We start from the raw sequence: 23,277 nt of genomic DNA on the forward strand, positions 1-23,277 counted from the left end.
TGACCAGCTGCTTCACACAGACCCACAGCAGCGGTGCCCCCGTTCACAGCTCCATACAGGAGAGAGGTGTGTGTGCACGTGTGTGTATGGAAGGGACTGGGGCGGGGGGGGGGGGGGAGGGGAGGGGGGTCCATCAAGCACATGGGTACAGCGACAGAGGGAGGGACAGAGGGAGGGACAGAGGGAGGGACAGAGGGACAGAGGGAGGGACAGAGGGACAGAGGGAGGGACAGAGGGAGGGACAGAGGGAGGGACAGAGGGAGCGACAGAGGGAGGGACAGAGGGAGGGACAGAGGGACAGAGGGAGGGACAGAGGGACAGAGGGAGGGACAGAGGGAGCGACAGAGGGAGGGACAGAGGGAGGGACAGAGGGACAGACAGAGGGAGGGACAGAGGGAGGGACAGAGGGACAGACAGAGGGAGGGACAGAGGGAGGGACAGAGGGAGGGACAGAGGGACAGACAGAGGGAGGGACAGAGGGAGGGACAGAGGGAGCGACAGAGGGAGGGACAGAGGGAGGGACAGAGGGAGGGACAGAGGGAGGGACAGAGGGACAGACAGAGGGAGGGACAGAGGTGTTTGGCACGGCGGTATTGTGCGTTTGATCCCTCCCGGGCAGCGTGCGGTGCAGGAACAAAGGCGCCACTTCCGTCACTGCCAGCGTCCCGCGTGTCGTCGTGTGGTGCTCTGCGTTTGGTGTTCACAGCTGTTCCATAAACAGGCCAAGATTAACGCCCTTTAAGAGTCCTTGTGGAGTTCAGAGCGAAAACCATCTTCACGGTTCGTGTGCATGTACCAATCCTACGCTGACGCAACTGTCAAAGCGTGTGAGATCCGGACGAGGTGGAGCTGAGGTGAACCAAGATGCCCTCCTACTGTGTCTGTCAACAGGCACGCGGCTCGCTATTTGTGACTGAGTGGCGCTGACATGGCGGGCTAAAGGGATGTGTCACTTCCTCTCGCTGCATTGTGTCCTGAACCACAGGATACCAGCTGGGGTGTGGCGGCCGGGGTCACACTCGCCCAACCGCGCTTTTCCTGGATTTGTGTTCCACGTCCCGGTGGAAACGCACAGCACATCCTCTCCGCTCGCTCCCTGTGTCTCTGCACGGCGGCGAGAACCGCGTGCGCAGCGCACACCTGACCCGCTGCGGCGAGGAGGAGGGAACGACCTCAGCCGTCATCCTTCCCGAGGAGAGGAGAGGCGAGGCGAGGCGGAGAGCGTTAAGAGGAGAGGAGGAGAGAGGATGGGAGAGTGGAGAAACGCTGCAGAAAAAAAAAGAAGAGGATCGGCCCCAGGTGGCATATGCAGCTTCTCCTGATGCATGTCAGCCATTACATATGGAAGTGGATTTGAGCCAGGCAGAGACGGGGGGGAAGGGGGGGGGGAAGGGGGGGGGGGAAGGGGGGGGGGCTGGGGGGGACTTGTTTCATTGCTGTCATTTGCGCCGTGATCTATATTTGGAGCCTGTGCCTGGAGAAGCAGCCGTGCGTGGCCAGAAATAGCCTCTTAATACCCCCAGTTTGTGAGCTTTGTTCCATTCTACTTTGCAGCCACATGAAGACTTTCTGTGCGCGCTCGGGAGAACGTCTCTCTATCTCTCTCTCGACCTATCAGAGAGCTCCCTCCGTCGGGCCGGCAGGCAGGCTGGGAAGGGAGGGAGGGGAGTGTGGGAAAAGAGAGAAGGGAGGGGTGATGGGGGAGGGCAGGGGAAAAGGAGAGGATATGGAGATCGGAATGAGCTTGCGACTGTGTCGTGAGAGAAAGAGCACTGAAGCATCCAGCTTGGCTGGGGTGAACGTGCATTCTTATGTGCCCAGTGTTCTGAAGAAAACATTGCTAAACAATTAGCATTGATATATCACTATACACAATAGGCCAGCACTGGGTGAAGAAGTCAGCCAGAAGTAGTCTCAGTCAGTCAGTGCTGTGATGTACTGTGTGTGTGTGTGTGTGGAGGGGGGTAGGGTGCGTGGTGCGGGGGTGCAGGAGTGGGTGGTAGAAACCCAATATCCACGTATTGGGTGCCCATCGCCCCCAGAGAGCGGAGCAGGAACAGGAGGCCCAGCTGTCCTCAACAATGGAGGCCTGCCTCTGGGCAGCCAAACCTCAAAAGACCTCATTCACTCCTCTGCCTCAGCAGACCTCATTCACTCCTCTGCCTCAGCAGACCTCATTCACTCCTCTGCCTCAGCAGAGCGTCTCAGCAGAGCCGGCTCCTGTGAGGACGAGCCAGGACATGCTCGCAGGCCATGCACACGTGCCCCTCTGCCTTTCGTGAAAAGTGCGCGCGTGTCCGTGTCGGTGCGCGACGTGCATGTGTGTCGGTTCGTTTGCTTATGTGTGTCTCTGTGCACATGTATGTGTTTTGGAAAGGAGGATGCGTGTCGTCGGGATGCATGCAATGTCCTCCGAAAACAAGGAAGCAGAAGGAAGAAAGAAAACCACCTTACAACCTGACGTAATCACCTACCAGTGTTCCTTCCTCACACGTCGCACAAGTAGTCCTCTTGTCAGGCGTCTGCAAAAGCCCGGAAATACCGTTTGTCCCCAGGGCCCTCGCAAGGACAATCATTTCAGCTGCAAAGACTTCACATTAATTGCTTCAGAACCTCCTATGCACTGTTTGTATTTCCTCTTCCCTAAACATTGTGTTCCTCTTATCTTACTGCTGGAGTGTGTATGTGTGTGTGTGTGTGTGCGCGGGCATGTTTCAGCGTAGTGTGCATGTTTTGTTTTATGTTATTTTTTGCACTGTCAGGCTCTGGCAGTTGGTCCGTCCCCCATCCCCCCCGTCCCCCATCCCCCCCATCCCCGTCCCCCGTCCCCCCCACAATGCCGACCCAGAAATCCTCAGCCAGACCTTCCCTCTGACAAGCCCATATGTTTAATCCCTTTCTCTGTTACTTCATCTACAGCTGTGTCTATTGTTCCGCAGTCACCATCGCTTGGTCCTTGAATTGTGCTTTCATTCTTTCAATAAACGATTTGATGATGGTTTTAAATGGTTTGTAGGAGCTTTATATATGACTAAGTGTGACTTATTTTTGAGACTGACTGCGGAAAATACACTGGAGATAGTGTGTTTGTGTGTGTGTATGTGTGTATGTGGGGGGGCACAAAGAGATGGCGTGTGTGTGATGGTGTTTTGTGCACATGCCGCCCTCAGGGATGTGTGCCAAAGAGAGGTCTTTTTCATACAGGACAAGCACAGGCCAGTGCTCCTGGGAGACCACCAGTCACACAGCTTGAAGCTGCGACCACCCTCCCCCTCCTGAACCAGGGACCCTCACTCACACACACACACACGCACGCACACACACACACACACACGCACACACGCACGCACACAGCTTGCCTCTATCTTCTTTATACATGTACGCACGCACGCACACACACACACACACACACAGCTTGCCTCTTTCTCCTTCACACACTCCACTGTCCTGTCCACAATGCCCTCCCTGTGTTTATTCAGCTTGACCCTGCCACAGATACCCATCTCATTCTATCTCAATTACATCAGCCAATCCCTGCCAACCCCCCCCCCCTCCTCCTCCTCCCTCGCCCCCAAAACAGGAACTGCCCCCACCATCCCCCACTCTTCTCCCAATTCCCTCCCTCAGTCTTCCGTCTGTTTTGTTTGAGTTAGGAGGGAAAACTGGTTTCATATTAAAATGAATAGGACCTGTGAGAACAGTGGGATGGATATCTATTCATAGTCCCTGGCATGATTCTGCTGATGATTGGCCCAAGCAAACAATCAAACAAAACAAACAAGAGCTTCGCTTGAAGCAGACAATTATCCTGCAGGCCGACGTCATAGGATCCAAGACTGTGAGCTTCAATTGATAACCTAATCAGTAGGAAAACAACATGTCCTAATATGGTGTGTTGTGATAGTTGCTTCAAGTTGCATCAACATTTCCTTCCACTCATACCTTAAGACTGTGAAGCCCTGTGCTGGGTGAGTAGTAACTATCTCTGATGGTAACTAGTAACTAGGTCTGACATTAACCAGTCTGTGTGTACTTGGTCTGATAGAAACTAGGTCTAACAGTTTGTAGGAACTGACAGGACAGTAACTAGGTTTGCTAGAGTGACCGAGTTGAATTGGTTAAACTCCTTCCTCAGTAGTTTGTTCCAGGGCTTGACGTCAATGTTATTTTAGTGTCCACAAAGTCGTGGTTGTGTACCTGTGGTGTCAGCTGACGAGAGTTACGTCCCAAGTCTCCTCAGGACCTAGAATGTGGGGGCCTCTGAATGTCCTCATGATGTTACTTAGTAACAACATAGGAGTTTCCTGAACGCACACACGATCAGATGTTGGTACTCTAAGTAATGTTATGACCTGTTATGAGGATGACCTGAAATGAAGTGCCACGATGACGGTTACAGCCTGTTTTTAGAAGGTAAAATTCTGAACATTCCCCATTCCCACGGTATGAATGCACCTGTAATGTACCTATAATGTCCGGAAAAGGCGACATTCGGTACCTGTGAAAGACCTTAGAGGAATGTTATGAATGTACCTAGAACGTCAACAACAGGCTGTGACACTGAGTACCTCAGTAAGACCTGAGGGGAATGTCACAAATGTCTCAGCGATGTTGCTTGTTAACTGGGCGGGACTGATAGAAAAACAAGTTGATTCTAAGTAGGTCTTGTAAAAAAATCATACAATCTGATGACACTGTTCACAAGTTGGGATCTCATCAGCTGAATGATGCATTCAGCCCCAGGTCACACCTACAAATTCTCGAAAAAATCTGCTTTGCTCAACAAAAAAAAGAAAAGAAAAAAGATGGCCTGGAGTGAAATGTCAGGTATTCATTCCATCTATTCAATTGATCACAAAAGATCCATTAGGCGACACCTGGGATCCTCACCTCAGAGAGGTAGAGTGACCGGCCAATTGTAAACAATCATAAATCCTGTTCACAGACACGAGTGACAATCCCCATTGAGACGCGTGCCCACCAAACCTAGATAGATCCCACCCACCTCTTGTCCTTGCAAGTCACATCTAGGGTTTTTTTTACGGCGTGTGGCAATCAATAGGGATCAATCTAACCAATCTGTTTGATTTGTAAGACCTCCAGTGTTGTGCCTGATGCGTTCAGTGTTGGGTTTCCCTCAGTCTCAGCGCTCACGTGGGAATTCAAGCTGTTTCTCTTCACACTTCCTCGGCTTTTCGTCATGCCTCTTTGCTTCCTCGTTCGGTTGCCTCTGTCGTGTTTCTCCGGTCAGGAGCTGACCAGGAGCTTGTGCCACCTCGACCTTCCTCGTCAGCCTCTTCGCGGCAAACGTGATTTCCTTCAGCCACGTGTGCACATGTGAGGCTCAACGTGTTTCGCCTTCACGCACATGTATGTTTGTGCACGTGTGCACACAAACGCCAAGGTGAATGGAAAGTCTTGGCATTGCTTACCAGCAACAGCCGAACCCATCCACTTCTTGTGAGGAACAATAACAGGAAGTGATTAACAAGGTCCATGACAGCCATTCCCTTCTCTGGAAATGGAACACTTCCTGCCAACAACACGGCTCATTCAAACCCAGGATGGGAGAGTGACAATTCAGGGCACCCCTCCTAAATCCACTGTTCAAGAACAACACGGATACATGTCTATGAAACAGGAAAAGGTAAAGCCTTTGCTTGTTCTTGGCCAAAATATTTTTTTTCTTTCTTCCTAGACTGGAAAACAAACAACAAACGTGTTGTTCGTCTGGCCGGTGGGAGGGGCCATCAGGCTCTCCACCTGACCAACGGCAGGGCCTGTCACCTTTGACCTTGTGTTAGGGTGGGGGGGGGGGGTCTGCGCGAATGGACAGGAATGCATTGTGCCACAGTGCCTGTTACAGTAGCATACTGCTCCTCTAAATGTGACATGTTCCGCAGACAAGCTTGTGTCCTAACATCTCTGTGTGGCATTAAATTCTATGTTTGGTTTCGAGCCTTCGGAACAGTACACATGGCACGAGACGCGTCATTTTTTAACAAGCCTCGATATGTGTACACAACATGTATGGAAGAGACGGAGAACATTCTCTCTCTCTCTCTCTCTCTCTCTCTCTCTCTCTCTCTCTCTCTCTCTCTCTCTCTCTCTCTCTCTCTCTCTCTCTCTCTCTCTCGCTCTCTCTCTCTCTTTCTCTCTCTCTCTCTCTCTCTCTCTCTCTCTCTCTCTCTCTCTCGCTCATTTTCTCCCTCTGTAATTAATGTTCTTTGGGGGATGTGTAAATATAGTTGCTCGCTCTTTTAGCCAATTACGGGGAACAAAGAGGGCGGATGTCAGCAGAATTGTGGCGCTCTGGGAGTCCCTACGCGTGAGGACGACTGACCTTCAGTGTTGTACATCTCTCCCGCTTCCCAACACAACATACGAACGCACACACGCACACGCAGCCCTTGTCAGAGTGATCATCCCGCCCTATTTCCAGGGACTCTTTGGCCATGCTATGAAATCATGATGAAACTCAAGCCTTCAATTTACTCCACCATAATTGCCTTTGAGCACAAAGGAGTGATCGGCCATGCTTCTTTTCCGTCTTTCTGTCAAGTGGACACATTCAGAACATGCCACACGCAGCTGCGCCCCCCAAAACGATATAAGAGTCCTCTGCAGAGGCGAACGCTATCAATTCATCTCATTACTTACAGGACTGCAGGTTCTAAATGAGCCCCCCCACTGCCAGGCAGAGAGACAGGAAGTGACCATGAAAGGGAAACAGGAACAACACTTGGACGATTCACCTTCCAGCCCAGTGTCTGTATTGGTTCTAGGCTTGTTTGCCTAAACAAGCGGCAACAAAGCGTTTGGTCGTTTTCAATCGAATAGGTCAGAAAAACGGTGGCATATGAGAGGCAAACAAGACAATGTGGTGCCGTGCGTACAGGAAGTGAAAATACGCGCCCATTCCCCCCCAGGTTTTGAGTAAATCAAGAAAAAACAAGGGGGGGGGGGGGCATGTTTGCCGTGGCTCAAGAGCAACAGACCTTCACCCCCCACCCCCCCCACCCCCCCCGCCTTTTCTTCAGTACATCTGGTCTCAGTTGCAGGGTCTGGATGGCCGCCGCTGCCGTGCCAAACAAAGTAGACATTCATCAGCGTCGCTGATTAACACCCAACATGATTCGGGTTACACAGCTCCGGGCCAGTGTGTGTGTGCGTGTTGGGGGAAATGTCATGACCAGGGGTCAAAGGGTACTCTGGGCTCCATGTTACATGAACACCATTGAGGGTCACATTGATATTTTCCTGTTGTCTCACCCCCTTATGACAGAGGCAACTGATCGGATTAAAGCTTAATAGCCAATCAGGCTTCAACCTGGGTCCAGAGGTACAGCAGTCTAAGAGGAGAGTTGAATCGGTGCCAGTTTTGGTGGAGTCGATCTGGACTGAGAGTGAGAGTAGGAGCTGGACCAGACCAGGCAACCCACCACTCTCCTTCTCCAGTTGTTTTTAAGGGTAAACAGGAAATGTGTGGCATGTTGTGATAGGGGGAGGGGAGAGTGGGAGAGTCAAGCCGGGGAGTACAGAACAACAGAGAAGGGGAGGAGAGAGCTGGAGAGAGAGAGAGAGAAAAAAAGAGAGAGAAAAAAAGAGAAAAAAGAGAGATCGCCGCAAGACATGCTACTCAGCACATGCTCTTTTGTGCTTCTCAAAGACAAACCCACAGAACGTGTAACAGACACCTCAAAATGCGAAAGGCTACAGTTTCTGTTGAGAGAAGGCGCGGTTACAACGGGAGCGACACAGCGTGGAACGTGAGAGCGCCGGAAACAGCTGATTCACGTCCTCGCCGTCGAGTTCCACCTTTGAGCCGATGACGTCACGCCGAACGCAGATTCGCCGCAGATTCAGCCCGTTCTCGGGGGAGAGATTTGGTGGGACAAAGGGAAAGGAGGAGGAGAAAAAGAAACACGGCTGAACCCAACTTGTTAGAAAGCGGGAGATCTCCTTAACGTGGCTCCTTCTCCCTGAGACTTGTCTCTTTGTTACGTTATTGATCACAGCTCATTATGAAGGCGCCTAAAGGGACCAAGCCAGGGAGCAGCATCCTGTCGTCACTTGGCATGGGTGGGACCCGCCATTTATATTTCATGAGCGCCACACATTGCCGCTGCCAAATCCCCCTTTGACACAGTTTCATTGAGAAAACCAAGAGAGCTCGTCAGGCAAGCTGGCAAACAAGCAGGCCGACGCGTAGCGAGGCACGGATCCTAACTCTGTTAGCACAGTGGAGGATAGGAAACTAGACAGACAGACAGGCGGCTAACACACACACACTCACTCACTCATTCTCAGGCAGACGAAGAGAGACTCTCCCACTAATTCATTAGGGTCGGGTGGTGCAGCAGCGCGATGGCCTGTTGCCAAGGTGACAGGGGCCAGTCGGCTTGAGCCTCATCTGCAGATGCAAACGAGAGCGAGCCGGCTCAGCCTCCGAAGGTCTTCTCACACACACACACACGCACGCACACAAACACACAGCCCCCTCAGTATACCTGGCTTGGAGGGTGGGGGATTGGGGTGGGGGAGGAAGGGGTAAGTGTGTCTTTACATGTCGTGTGTGTCTGTGACATGTCTCCTTTGTGTGTACTGTGTCTGGCTCCACTGCTCTGAGAGGATAACTCATGACTCCAAGCACCCCCCCCCACACACATCTCCCCTCCCCCCCCCCACACCCCACCCCCCTCTCGCAGAGAGCGTCTCCCCCATCGATACAAAGTGCTGAGCTGGCCTTTTCAGAAGGCCGATGTGGTCATGGAGCTGGATAACAGAGTCCACCGCCGCCACAGCTCCCTACCTCCGCCCGACGACAAGCGTCGGCGACGACAAAAAAAGCCTGATTCCTTTTGTTTGGCGGGAAGCACACAGCTGGGAACAGACGACGGTGACGCGCCTGGCAGATTTACGTGGCGACTGCTGCCGTGGTGACCGGGGTTGTCGCAACCGGGGAACGCGGAGGAGGAGGGGGAGGAGGGGAGGAGGATGGTTTGTCAAGATGACCATGATGAAAAAAAGAACACAAAATCACAATGAGAACCGTCCGGATGAAGCAAGTAAACAAATCAGAAAAGATGGAGAACAAAGGAGAGAGGAAAAGATGTCCGAGGAGATTGATCTTCATTTCCTTCCCTCTCCCTTTCTCCTCGACAATAAAAAAAAGATCATTTTTCCAGCATTCGAGTCTCTCTCCACCTGGGCAACGGAGCCCAGCGCGAGGTCATGTTATCAACCTACTGTTGTGATCTATTCAGGGTTCAAAGTACAAAACAACAATCAAACAGTCATTAACAAGTATGGCTGCAGCTCGCCTGTGTGAACAGGCACATATGCCATGCAGACTCAATCCTGAATGGAGAAATGGTCATGAATAATTAGGGCATTCTCTCACAAAGCAGATGTCTCTTCCTACCAAGCACACAGCCCTCTGCGAAGAATGAGCGACAGGGAGATAAGCCCGACTGAAAGACAGGGGAGTCTCCGGCTTGTGCGACGGGGGGAGCATTGGAAGACAGAGGACAGAAGCTGGTGTAGCACCCTGATACACAAACACACACACACATGCATATACACACAAAAAAGCACCCGTACACACACACACACACACACATGCAAGCACGCACAAACAAGTGCACGCTACACGCACGCAAGCACACACAAATGAGCGCACGCACACGCACTCACGAGGGCACACACACACACACAGGCCGACCCCGGCCCCACCCACCGGCCCTCCGACACACACACACCAACATTAGTTAGGTGCTCTCCCACTTGAACCCATTGAGCCACAGGAGAGAGCAGTGGCACGCCAGCACTCCGCCACACAGTCATTGTGTCAGTGAACCCATAAATTATGCACCACTCCTCAAATATTGATATGGAAATCACCATCTTGTCAGCTGACAGGGAACATAAATTTAGGAGCCCTAGTCTCAATCTCTCTTTTTATGGTGCTTCTTTCCTGTGGGCTCTTAACGGATGTTTTTTGCCTTGATGTGTAAACTGTATGTGTGAAATATGATCAGGTGCCACGGGATACGAGTTGAAGTGTCTTTGTTGCGTAGAGGTAGGGCATTATCGTGGATAAAAAGCACTAAGACCCAAGTCTGACTGGAGATCCCATTGACAAGGATCTTTAAGCTGCATGTGTACTCGTGGCTTAACATGCAAATGCATTAACAGAATAGAAAAGGTCAGGCTGTGCTAGATTGAATGGAATGCATTCAGGGCTCCGACATATTGATTCAACCTGACTAGAAACATCTTACATTTACATTTACATTTAGTCATTTAGCAGACGCTCTTATCCAGAGCGACTTACAGTAAGTACAGGGACATTCCCCCGAGGCAAGTAGGGTGAAGTGCCTTGCCCAAGGACACAACGTCAGTTGGCATGACCGGGAATCGAACTGGCAACTTTCGGATTACTAGCCCGACTCCCTCACCGCTCAGCCATCTGACTCCCTCGATCTTCAGACGAAGGCAGGACACGACCGAGGAGGAGAGCCACGCGGGACGAACAGACTGCCATTTGTCTGAGGGTTTACAAACATGTGTTTGTTTGGGATGGAGGAACAGGTTTTTTCTTTTCTTTTCTTTTCTCTTCACGTGGAGTTCAGACCGCGTTCCGCTAAATCTTCAACCCATTTGGGGACAACAGCGTGAAGGTCGACCAAGGAAGAAAAAACATGTGCACAAAAATACACTCGATATATAGATTTTTGTGTTGGGGATCTTTAAGGAGAAATGCTCCTCCGGTCATGCAGGGACCCCAACTCTGGGATTTGGAACCTGGGGAAACCATAATTGGTTGTTATTAGCTATATTGAATTACATAGATGTAGATTCAGCTGGATCGATAGAAACAGACAATTTAGCACTTGAAACCTATTGATTGCTCTTCCTTCAAGGTGGAGAGTATGCACAGGCCTTGACAGATCAACACACGACTCCACTGGGACAAAAGACGGAGGGAAGGTGAAGAAAGCGGGCGTGTGTCGCCTTCTCGAGGTACCAGACCAACTTATCTCAGGAGGATACAGAGAGTGTGTTTTTTTCTTGGACCTCATACTACATAGATCACTAGACACTGAAGAATGTTCCGGGGAGGAGGCAGATGGTGGATTATGTGCCTTTTTTTTTGTTGCGGAGCTCTTTTAGCGAGAAAATCAATTCCTTGCTCTGAAGATAAAACTGCTAGGCCACAAAAGAGATCCAGAAAGTGGACATGGCTATCTCATTCCCTTGTCAGATAAACGGTGCACACGAGAATGATGGGAGAAGTGGTTTATGGCCGGTTTCTTGCCCGGAATATTCTGGTGTGACTTCGGTCATGATTCCTGTGAAAGTGATTTACTGTGCATGTGACATATTTCGATTGTGAAGTTGCGTACCACAAGATTCTGAAGTATCGTATCTCCTGGATCTAGAAAGGCGTCCTCTCAGGTTGTGTGTGTGCATGTGTCATCCAATCTCAATGAGAATGTTATCATCGTCCGCACGGTTGGGAATGGAAAGGAACTGGGCTTCGCTCCATTAGCTCGCTAGTCAAATGATGATGTCTTTGTCTCACCGAGTTCCATATGAGCACATATGAAACAGCCATCTCCACAGCCCTGTTCCTTTATTCATGTCTCCGAGTAGAGAAATGCAGGCGATATCTCAAGTCATTCTTTCTGAGGATTTCAAAGAAAAGGTTTGGGTAATTAAGGAATGTACTTCCTCTAAAGATACGAAATGGAACATTTCTCAAGCAGGTTGATGGTGAACGAGTTTCCGCATTCCAATGAATTGACCATCTCTTGTTTCATTGGTAAACCTTGTTTCATAGGTGCATCTCTGGAGAAAACAACAGAAACAATCTGAGTGGGACTGACAGACTGGGCTTGTTCCCCCGATTCTTTCCCTGGTTTACTAGTGCAGCAGGGCGTAGGTCACAACAGAGGCGGTAGATAACAGACAGAGAGAGAGAGAGGAGAAAGGGAGAACAGAGGAGGGAGAGAGACTGTGTGCTCCCAGGCCACTAAGCACATTATCTTGACCCCCACACACACACACACACACACACATACACACGTACACAAAACTTTATCTGAGCCCTTCCTTGAGACTCTAGCCAGCTTCTGTGTTCCACTATCCACCAACAGTCACACACGCTGTGTTTAGAGAGGAGCACTCGACCCAGAGTGCTGATGGGTTTGTTGGAATGAGGTCATCAACCGCCATCGATGGCGGGAACACCGCTGTCATCTTTAGTCGACCACCTTTCTTTTCAATCGGTCGTTTTGATCCATCCTTATTTTCAAACAGTGACGTGGTCTTGGATGAGCCTGTGCCCTTCGCCTCATGCTACAGCTCTCTCTCTTCTATCTCTCTCTTTCTGTTGCCGTCCTGTGTATTTCTTACACACACACACGCACGCTCACACCACTACCCCGACACTCTTGCCAATTTAATAAACAGCGGCTTTTCCATGTGAATCTCTCCCACTGCTTCCTGGCCAGAGCGACAACAGAGTGTGGGTGGGTGGAATAACAGGAAGTGGACAACCCAGCCTAGGACGAGGTGGGCAGCTGTCCGCCTGACGGCGTCCACTCTCGCTTCACCAGCCTGCGCTGGAGAAAGGGATCCCATCAGGACAGGCTGTGGCACCAGCCAAGAGACTTCCCAGACAGGAAGGAGGTTCGGCCTGTTTCCTGCTTCTCAGGTTCCATGGGTGTTTTTTTGTTAGTTTTTAGGACACTGGTTATGTGTCACCCATAAGAGGACCATGGTGTGTGTGTGTGTGTGTGTGTGTGTGTGTGTGTGTGTGTGTGTGTGTGTGTGTGTGTGTGTGTGTGTGTGTGTGTGTGGGTGTGTGTGGGTGTGTGTGTGTGTGTGTGTGTGTGTGTGTGTGAGAAGACAAGAGAATAAATGGCCACGCTACAGATTGCCATCTTCAGTGCATTTTAGCTTCTTTGTGAATATCTTTTAACAACATCAACCCACAACATTTATACAATCTTACATTTCCTGTAAGCTCTCCAGCATAAAGGCAAACGTTGTTCGAATCTTCCTTTCACATGTGGAGACAATGTTGACCAATTATTCTTTCTTATTTGGGCAGCACAAGAGGCAATAGCCCTGACAGGCTAGGCTCAGCTGTTTAACAGCCCAGTAAAGACACTCTGTGAGAGGACGACAGTCAGCACTACTGGAGGAGATATTTGGATTCCCAGAAATCCTGCAATGTGTACATGTCACATTGTAGAATTTCCGAGAGAAAACGTGGGATACCCCAAAAAAATTGACAAAAAGAATGTAGGTCATAAACTGGGTTGTAAAGCATCAGAATTGCCTGCAGACTGTTTCTGTGGTACGAAATACAAGCTCACGACGCAGTGTCAGAAGGAGAGAAACTGTCTTTGTAGGCAATCTTTCTATGCCTAGAACCACGAGGTGAATTGTTGGTGTTTGTGTTTAGGTTTGGGTGCCTGTTCCACAGGAGGCTGCTTAACAGACTGCGTGGCTCCCCGTCATATTTACACCCCAAGATTTATTTTGGAGACGCGAGCAGTCGCCCCCCGTCACACAGACACACCAGATCTGTTTACAGTCTGTCAAAAGAGAGAGGGGGGAGGGAGGAGGGAGAAAGAGAGAAAGGGAGTGAGCGAGAGAAGGATAGTGAGTGAGAGAGAGAGAGAGATTCAAGAAAGAGACAAAAAACAACAAAAAAAGAGTTGGGGTGGATTAAGAGAGAGAGAGAGAGAGAGAGAGAGAGAGGGTGGGTGTCGGTGGGTGCTTTGCCCCCCCCCCCCCCCCTTGGCTCATTCTGACATCTGTGAGTCAATTAGCTGACTGGAGAGAAAACATCCCTGCCCCCTTCCACCAAACACACCCCAGCCAGCCAGCCAGTCAGGCCCAGACAGACAGACAGTTTCAGCGAGCTGCAGCAGCCTCAGCCAGCCCTGGTGAGAGCTGTTGGGGGAGGGGTGCTAGCTGGTGGGGGTGGAGGGTGAGGAGGTTGGATGTCAAGAATGTGGCTCATGGTCTGCTCTTTTGTGTGTTTTGTGCAAGATGAATGGAGGCCTGGGCTGCTGGTGTGCTAGCTAACTACAGGCACCCCATTGACTTGTGTCAAAAAGCCTCCAAAAGCCTTCTTGGCCTGCCTCTGTGAAATAAGACACAGGAATAACACGCAGGGTGAACAACTTAACCGCCCACACTCCATATACACAAACACCTCTCGCAAATCGACTGTTCTCTCTCTCTCTCTCTCTCTCTCTCTCTCTCTCTCTCTCTCTCTCTCTCTCTCTCTCTCTCTCTCTCTCTCCCCGTTCCTACTTTGATGTATACCTGATCTCTGCATTCTCCTTTCTCTATCTCAGTCCGTTATCTCTCTCTGTCTCTGCCATGTTCTAAGTGTGGTTATTGTGTCTGGAGAGGGGGATGCTCTTTTTTGCACCCCCGCCTTCCTCCCCCCTTCCTCCCCCCTTCCTCCCCATGCGCCCCACATTGCCTTCCCTGCTCGTCCCCAATGTCTTCCTTATCCTGAGGCTACGACTATGGAAATATGCTTCAGTCACAATGCTAATTATTTAAGAGCCATCACCTCATTAACAGTACTGGGAAGATAATAAATGATTAATGGGTCGTTCTGCTTCGTGTCACTGTTCTCTCTCTCTCTCTCTTCACCTCTTTCTTTCCACATCAACTCTTCCTTCCACCTACAGTGTTAGTCAACACTGGTCCTCTATCTCCTTGTTTGGTCAGCTTCCTGCCAGTCACTCGCTGTGAAAACTGATGGACATGCTTTGATTGGCTGACAAGGAGGAAGTGTTGTGAGGGGAACACGATGGTCTCCTTAGTTACTGATGATCCTCTGCGCAGATTATTACACTGGAAGACCGTACCGCATGGAAATATGTTAGCTCACACAGAGCTATCAGTGCTCGCAGTGACGACAGTTGATGTGTCATAAGGAGTTTCAGAAGAGGAAGAGAGCTATGGAGTCGACTTTATATAAACTATAAACGGGAAGTCAGGTGGCTGAGCAGTGAGGGAATAGGGCTAGTAATCCGAAGGTTGCCAGTTCGATTCCCGGTCATGCAAACTGATGTTGTGTCCTTGGGCAAGGCACTTCACCCTACTTGCCTTGGGGGAATGTCCCTGTACTTACTGTAAGTCGCTCTGGATAAGAGCGTCTGCTAAATGACTAAATGTAAATGTAAACTATAACCAAGAGGTCATGTGAAACCCAAAGGCACTACTCAGCTATGTCTACAGGGTAAATCCTTACCTTCATTGCAAATCCTTACTTACATTTACATTTAACCTAACCGCTCAGCCACCTGACTTGCATTGTGATTGAACAAGGCCTGCTGGCATGACAGGGCATGACAGCTGAGCGGTTAGAGAATCGGGCTAGTAATCAGAAGGTTGCCGGTTCGATTCCCGGACGTGCTTAATGACGTTGTGTCCTTGGGCTAGGGACTTCAGCCTACTTGCCTCGGGGGAATGTCCCTCTACTTCTGTACTTACTGTCGCTCTGGTTAAGGGCGTCTGCTAAATGACTAATTGTAAATGTAAATGCATACTTTACACTTAAAACATACTCTGGTACAAGCAGCTGATCCATGGTGCTGTATCAATCTTTGCGGTTGGCTCGTACTCTTTAGCTACTGAGAATGGCTTGATGAATTACTCTAGTTCCAGAACCCATTAATAGATGTGACCCTGTGGATGAAGTATGGAGACAGTGAGAACACATGGGTTTGGGCAGTAGATTGGTAACTCTCACTTGGTGAATGGAGAATGCGGTAGTAGTAGAGAAAGAGGTTTAGTCATGAGTGAAACGAGTCACCCATTGAAAGTGTGCCTGCGGCGTTCCTGCCAGCGTGACAACACCGGTGAACCAAGTGAAAACAGACACATGTCAGTTGACGGTCTCAAACAGTGACTGACCAAAGTCCATTCAAACGAGAGCATAAAGTCTGACAGAAAAATAAATCCTCACAGGGTTGAAATGACGGTCGAGCAGAAACCACATGCTCCAGACCCAGCCCCCTTCCCGAGAGCCACGGGTGGCAGTTACCAGCCCCCCCCCCCACACCCCCCCACCCCACTCCACCACCAAACACACAAACTTTCCTCACCCATCCAGCAGGCACCTCCCCCCCCCCCCCACCCTTCCTCCTCCAGCCTCAGCCTTATTGCCCTGAGCCGAGCTGCTTGACTGAACTCCTTTCTGATTGGTTAGCTGAGGCCAAGTGGAGGAAGCCATGGTTGTATTTATAGAGCTCTCTCTCATTTACCAGAATAATAACACTTCCCCCCCCCCCCCACCCTTTCAATGAGCTGAGGGAAACACTTTTTCAAACAGCCAGGAAACACTCTTACTTGAAGTTGAAGGCATAAAGTAATGGAGGGTTGGTACGGCCCCCGCTGTAACAGATCAGAGGTCGTTGACCTGAGGCTCTGTTCCCCACAGTTGTTTTCTAAGGCTAGTATGAAGTGGCTAAGGCTGCTATTTCAGCTAACAGTTTTTCTACTCTCCAACTTATTGTTCCACTGAATAACAACAACTGCTGTTGGATTGATCTCGACAGTGAGGTAGGAGGAGGCATCAATCAAGCCTGACCTGGTTTCGAGGCGTTACAACCAATCTCATTGAATCACACAGCAGCCTGTTCCTGTCGTGGCATGTGCAGGCTTCTCCTCAGCCCTGTGCCATATGGTTCCCTCTGCGCCGTAGGCCCCCCGGCTCCGCCACAACCCACGGCTCGGCATGCTACGAGCGTCTCACTGAGATCAAGACTATTGGATTAACGTGGTGTAGTCTGCAGCTTCTGGATCAGTGTCCACTCTCAAGATGATCGTTTCAGTAGGGAGCCGAGTTAGGATTAGGCTGTTCCCAGGTCGGTTCGTTTAGCTGATTTGCTGAGTCTGGGTTGAAGGCATAGATGTCTTTTGAGCCATTGTTGTAATCCGGTCTTTTCTGTAAACATGGTGAAACCTATCTAGGCTGAGCCAGTCAAACATTGCAGTGCTTCTCATGCAGGGCTTTGTAAATTGTACATTGGTTTAATGGTGGGTCTCACTGTTGAAAGAACGGTATGAAAAGCCAAATCAACGGGTGGAAGAAATGGAATAAGCCAAAAGCATGTTGATATAGAGCAACGGCTTTAAATGGCAAGTCATAAACCAGATAAATAAACAAGTGGGTGTGAACAGTCAACATTCAAAAACTCTCATTTCCTAACTTCTGTGTTCTACTTAGATTTGTCCAGAAGGAGCAGACTATGGAACGAAAGAACTCGAGCGGTAGACATCAGTGATAATCTAAACTGCTTTGATAAGAGGCAAGACTAGAGAGGAGTAGTTTGAGTACAGTCAGTGGCATCGCTGACACATGACTACTAACACCAACCCAATGAGAAGTCTCTCTTTCAGGCTACTTGTTTTAAACCACATTTCACTGTCTGCTAACTGTGTCTCAATCGGCACTGGGAAATGCCAGCGGCGTGGGAACTGACGCATGGGAAGGGAGAGACCAGTTCAGCTGTCTCCACGGAAACTTCAGCTCTGTTACACAAAAAAGGAACTGGAGGTGAGTGACAGCGAGGTCACGGCTGAATGTCCTCCGACCGCTAGGTGTCTTTAATGTTGACTTGGAGGCTAACTCTGCTAGCTCGTCAACAGTGTTCTTGATGTGTGTTGGGTTTTTGCAATGCCCTTCTACCCGGTTACTGGCGAGCTACACGAAGGAGGGATCACACCAGAATCACGCCCACATTCTGGAGAGGGAGAAGGAAAACAATGTTCTTTAATAACCTGGAGTTCCAACTACAACAGAACAGAGAAACTGCGTTCCAAGAAGGGCTTTCACCAGGCGTCTGGACAGACAACAATACATAGGAGACTGTTGTTGGCACATGTAATAATGGACATTACGGTGTGTGAATGTTGTGGAGAAACTGACTGAACTGTTGATGGGGATGGGGGAGGGGGGGGGGGGAACAAGCCTCTACTAGGTACACAGGCTTCCATGAGACACACAAGACACAATATGTGAAATAGGAACTGAACCTTGCATTCCCACAGACAACCACACACACGCAGACACAAACACACAAACACACACACATACTAGGCTTAAATCAATAGCAACGGTCAGGCTGTTTGGAAGCTCCTCCCCCAACCTTTGGGCCGTGGCGAGAAAGAGGGGGAGAGACCAGCGGGGTCAGAATACAAAACAGAACATGGGACAAATTGAAATAGATGGGACTGGAGGCTACCTTTCATGTGCAATGACTTGGGATTTCTACATTTAAGCAGGCCACACTGTGGTGTGTACAAAGAATATCTTACAGTTACATCACTTTCTCTTTTATTGCTTCTGATCAGTAAACCATTTGAATCGCTTGGACCCCCACAGGAAAGTCCAGGTCTGGTGGTACTTTTGTACAGGCATGATAAGGTTAACTAGTTCTTATGCAAATTGGCATATGGGGGGGGGGGGGGGGGGGGGGGGGTGTTCCTGGCAAAGAACAAAAGAAAGTGCCAATGCAGATGTAAATGTGTGTCTGTTAGATATGACCTTGCACGTAATGGCACATTCAGTAAACAGACAGGGCCATCAAACCTCAATGAGAATTAGTTGATTCTGTTTCGTCTGAACGGACTGGTTGGGTGAGTTTAATCAACACTCCACACCCAGGGCAGAGTCGTTACCACAAGCTTAAAGTGACCGGCCAATGTCAAACAATGACACAAACGACAGCGCAGCGCATTGGTTACCCATCAACAGATGAGCTCTTCAAGATCCGGATTTGCTCTCCGACCGTATAAGTAGCGGCGTTCATCTGCAATCACAGGACAGCGTCCTTGTCCTAGAGTAGGCAATCAAAGAGGCACGTGCATCTGCAGAACACACTCCCTCCCTCCCTCCCTCCCTCCCTCTCTCTCTCTCTCTCTCTCTCTCTCTCTCTCTCCTCCCTCTCTCCCCCCCTCTCTCTCTCCCTCCCTCCCTCTCTCTCTCCCTCTGTCTCTCTCTCTCCTTCACTCTCTCCCTCACTCTCTCCCTCTCTCCAGCAGCCACAGCAGTACATTCTGCAGCCGGTGTGGCCTAGAATAGCACAGGCATTCCACTGGCCTGCTCTACCCCCCCCCCCCCCCCCCCCTCTCTACCCCCCTCCCCCCCCCCCCCCCCACACACACACACACCCTTGCCTCCTGATCAGGCAGTACACAGCAGCCTGGTGGGTCACATGGACACATACTGATCTTGGAGATGAGACTCTCACACACTCGCTGGCATAGGGCAACGCGGTGCACAATGCACATTGAGGCTGCACACACAAACACACGTGCACACAATGGGTTTACGCACAAGCTAGTACACGCAGCCTACACCTACATTATATATAATTAACCTATCTATGTATCCATCTGTGTATCTATTTATATATCTGTCTATCTATCTATCTATCTATCTGTCTATGTATCTGTCTATTGTGATGAACAAAACAGCTACATTATTCAGCACTCACCAATTATGCATTAGCCTAAAACATGGCTAACAGTAACTTAAACTCAAACCCACACAGTAATCCATGAAGACAAGAGGGGTAATGTGTGAATAAAAAAAGAGTTATTTAAATTGGCTGGTGTGTCACAGTACTCCACGCCGTTTTTTTCTCTGCCCATGCACAATTATATTAAGAAGGGCCAATAGGAACAAAGAAGAGGCTGGACTGTAGCTCCACCTCTCCCCCACTGCCTTCCTCTGAGCTTTTTAGATGTACATAATCCCTGAGTTGACCCAGAAAATAGGCAGTCGTTTCAAGATCTGATGCGGCAGTCTTTGTGCATCGTCCCCGTTTGAGCATGAAGTGTAACCCTGTGGAATACAGATTGTAATCCGGAGGAACCTCGCCTTGCAGAACGAAACCTGAATAAGAAATTGTAGCACTAGCAAGTCGCTCAACTTTACAACCCGAGCGGATTTGGGTGAGTGTTTGTTGCAAAGATTTTATTGCAGAATTCGGGAACTGTAGTGTCTGTGTGAATGTCTTGGGGTGGCCGTTCCATTGTTTGCCGTTCTCTCTTAAATACGCGAGTAAATCGACTATGCATTTACACATTTTCTCGAAACTTGTTAAACATATTATTTACTAAAGGATTTTTAGTGTGAATTGAATAGTTGTTATATTTGACTAACATTCTGACTACAACGAACGGAACGTAGCGACTCGGTTGTTGTTTGAGAGATGTGGTAGGATGTTTCTTTGTTGCATTCTTCCATCCGTACGTAAAATTAAATTATCATTTTTACGTCTGAATTGGAAGGCCACGTAGAGGTAATTCAAACCAGTAGCGATTTAATTTGAATGTTGTGTAGGCTATGTGTCTGGTGTTCGGATTCGGATTCATTCATCCGAATTTCCAGTTGTGTAGGTAGAGTAGATGTTGACTATCGCCTGCCTGCATTTTAGTCGTAGACACAAAGGGGGCCATGTGCAACTAAACCGAAAAAGGGTCTTTCGTCTATTCCTGTTTATGGATGACAAGAAGCTTGGCAGACCTTTTGTCAGGAAGCGTCTCATGCAATCTGGCCGCGAATAGCCCACAATGTAGCCTGGAGCATTGTACCAATTTTGGAAAATCACATCGTTCGAGTGTAGCTCAAGATCAATGGTTGTTTTTTGAACTACTTATCCCCAATCTTTACCAACCCAACGGGACAACATGGCAGTGAGCTAATGTTATGCATTTAACCGACTCGTCTTTCGTGATAGCCATTAATATGTCATTGCCAGTAAATTTGCCAGTGGCAGAGGCACAACAATGTCAACCTAGAGCCAGCCACTCTACTGAAAGACCCCGCTGCCACATGTTATGTGTGGTGTGCACATCCCCTCTGCCTAACGGGGAGAAACCAACCACATCCGTGATACACATCAAGTCATGTGACCTAACCGTGTCTCTTCCTCTGCACCCCGACAGTAAGGCGGCATGGCGGACCACCTGATGATGCCCATGAACCACGGTTCGACGGGCGGCGGTCTCCACGGCTACAGGATGGGCATGAACGGTGGCCTGCAGGCAGGTCACCAGCAGCACGGCGCCCAGCCTGGCATGCGGGCGCTGCCCAACGGCCAGATGATACAGCACTACAGCGGCGGCGGTCCGCAGCAAGCCAACATGGAGGCGGCCATGAGGCAGAGACATGGCATGGTAGCTGGGATGAATGGAGCCCAGATGGGCCACCACCACCAGATGACCCCTGGGAACATGATGTACAACGGTCAGGCACAGCAGCAACAGCATCATCACATGCAGCAGCAACAACAACAACAACAACAACAACAACAGCAGCAGCAGCAGCAGCATCAACAACAGCAGCAGCAACATCCACAACAGGCCCAGCACCCGCAACAGCAACAACAGTTCATGAACGGGGGAATGACATCCCAGCAGCTCATGGCTAGCATGCACCTGCAGAAACTCAACACCCAGTACCACGGACACCCACTGGGGCCTATGAACGGGAACCACATGGGGGGCGGGCCCCAGTACCGCATGGGCCCGGCCCAGCTGGCTAACATGCAGCACATGGCAGGCCCGGCCCTGGCCCTCAACGGCATGGACGCGGACATGATCGACGAGGAGGTGCTGACCTCCCTGGTCATGGAGCTGGGCCTCGACCGGGTCCAGGAGCTCCCCGAACTCTTCCTGGGTCAAAATGAATTTGACTTTATCTCTGACTTTGTGAGCAAACAGCAGCCCAGCACAGTCAGCTGCTGAGGCGCAGAGCAGCCGCCCCTGACTGTACTTATGAGAAAAGAGACGCCGGGGATGGAGGGAGGGGGGGGGAGGAGGGGGCAACGGAGGCGCGAGACTTGTGCTAATGGCTAACCGCTCGGATCTCTCGTTTTCGTGTGCCTCTCTCGGTACCCAGGCCAGGGTGCAGTGAGAGGGGGAGAAGAGAGGGAGGCTAACTCTGGATGTGCTACGAGACAGCGCTGGGGGTTTCGTTAGTGCCGACGGCCCACACGCGCGGCTCTTTATCGGGCTTGGTCCTGCCCCCTGCCTCCTCTCTCCTCTCTCCAGGACATGAATGTAACAAACTGCTGAGACCCCCTAGAAGCCACTCACGATCAATGTTAAGACGCTGTGTTGCCTCTCATCCTGGACTGTATGGCAGTTTAGCAGTAAAAAATGTATTTATTTATTACTCGTCAGAGAAATTAATATAGAACAAAACCAGATACCGACTGAGATCTTCAGCAGAGGATCAAGATGTTTGGGGAGGGGGGGGGGGCTGGGGGGGATTGGGGAGGGCCGTGGTTAAGGTCTCTTAAAATATTTGAGGAAATTGGAAAATGGTTTTAGCTTCGCTGTAAAAACAAACCCTCTTCCCCAACATGGATTTCTTTGAGTTTGGAGGTTCTCTCTTGCCACTGAGAACAGGGGTTCAAACTGGAATGTGATCTCATGCATTTGAATGGGAGACCATCAGAATTGGATAGTTCACTGTGGCAGGTATGGCTTCTTTTCGGTGTGAAGTTGATTTCTTTTTTTTTGTTTTACTCAACCTACTGCTTGTACTGTATGAAGCCGCCGAACTACAGAGAGGATTACACTGTCTGTTCTATGGAAGATGTAGAACCGCCTTAATCATGCAGATTTTATTTATTTGTTTCTTTTTAATCTTCTACCTTTTTGTGGTGGAGATGGATGGGGTTGGATTGTGTTTGTGAGGGCGTTTTGAGGATCAATAAAGACAGCCTGGACAGAAGTGTGGCCTGCTTTTGCATTTATTGCTCAACTCTCCACATGCAGAAAAGGAAGTGAAATGCTCTAGCTAGTTAACCTGTCCTCAGTGCTGTTGAGCATGTGGGGGGAAACCTAATGTTTTACGACCAAGGTTCCAAAGATTGTGTATACAAATGAATTCATGTGACCGATATTAAGTCAAGACAGGTTGTGTTGGATGCCACCTATTGCAGGAGTTCTGGAAAAAGATTTGTAATGACCAAAGCAGGCAGCAGACGTGTGTGTGTGTGTTTGGGGGAGGAGCACCACCAGGTTAATCTATGCTTACCTTGAGGCAGAAGGACAGCTTCAATAGTTACTATCATCTGCTCTCAATTTGCCTAGTTGACGCAAAAACTAATATGAAATGGAAAAGGCTCCTAACAATAATTATAAAGGCCTGACTAGCAACAGAAAATATACAAAATGTAATTAATAAAATCCCACTGAAAATAATGTTTAGAT

The 23,277-nt window shown here is 49.7% G+C and overlaps 1 protein-coding gene across 1 annotated transcript; it reads left to right on the forward strand.

Moving 5' to 3' along the window:
* The first annotated feature begins 19,831 nt into the window (after nt 1-19,831).
* cited4b (Cbp/p300-interacting transactivator, with Glu/Asp-rich carboxy-terminal domain, 4b) lies at nt 19,832-21,859 on the forward strand. The gene is made up of 2 exons (XM_067238283.1): nt 19,832-20,004; nt 21,001-21,859. Exon 2 carries the CDS (start codon nt 21,010-21,012, stop codon nt 21,799-21,801), a length of 792 nt encoding a protein of 263 aa, XP_067094384.1. The 5' UTR covers nt 19,832-20,004; nt 21,001-21,009; the 3' UTR covers nt 21,802-21,859.
* The last annotated feature ends 1,418 nt before the right edge of the window (nt 21,860-23,277 follow it).

Source organism: Osmerus mordax, chromosome 6 (assembly GCF_038355195.1).
Source record: "Osmerus mordax isolate fOsmMor3 chromosome 6, fOsmMor3.pri, whole genome shotgun sequence".
Lineage (NCBI taxonomy): Eukaryota > Metazoa > Chordata > Actinopteri > Osmeriformes > Osmeridae > Osmerus > Osmerus mordax.

What these genes read in the sequence shown, in the direction of transcription:
- cited4b (XM_067238283.1), top strand. Translation starts at nt 21,010, where the DNA reads ATGGCGGACCACCTGATGATGCCCATGAACCACGGTTCGACGGGCGGC.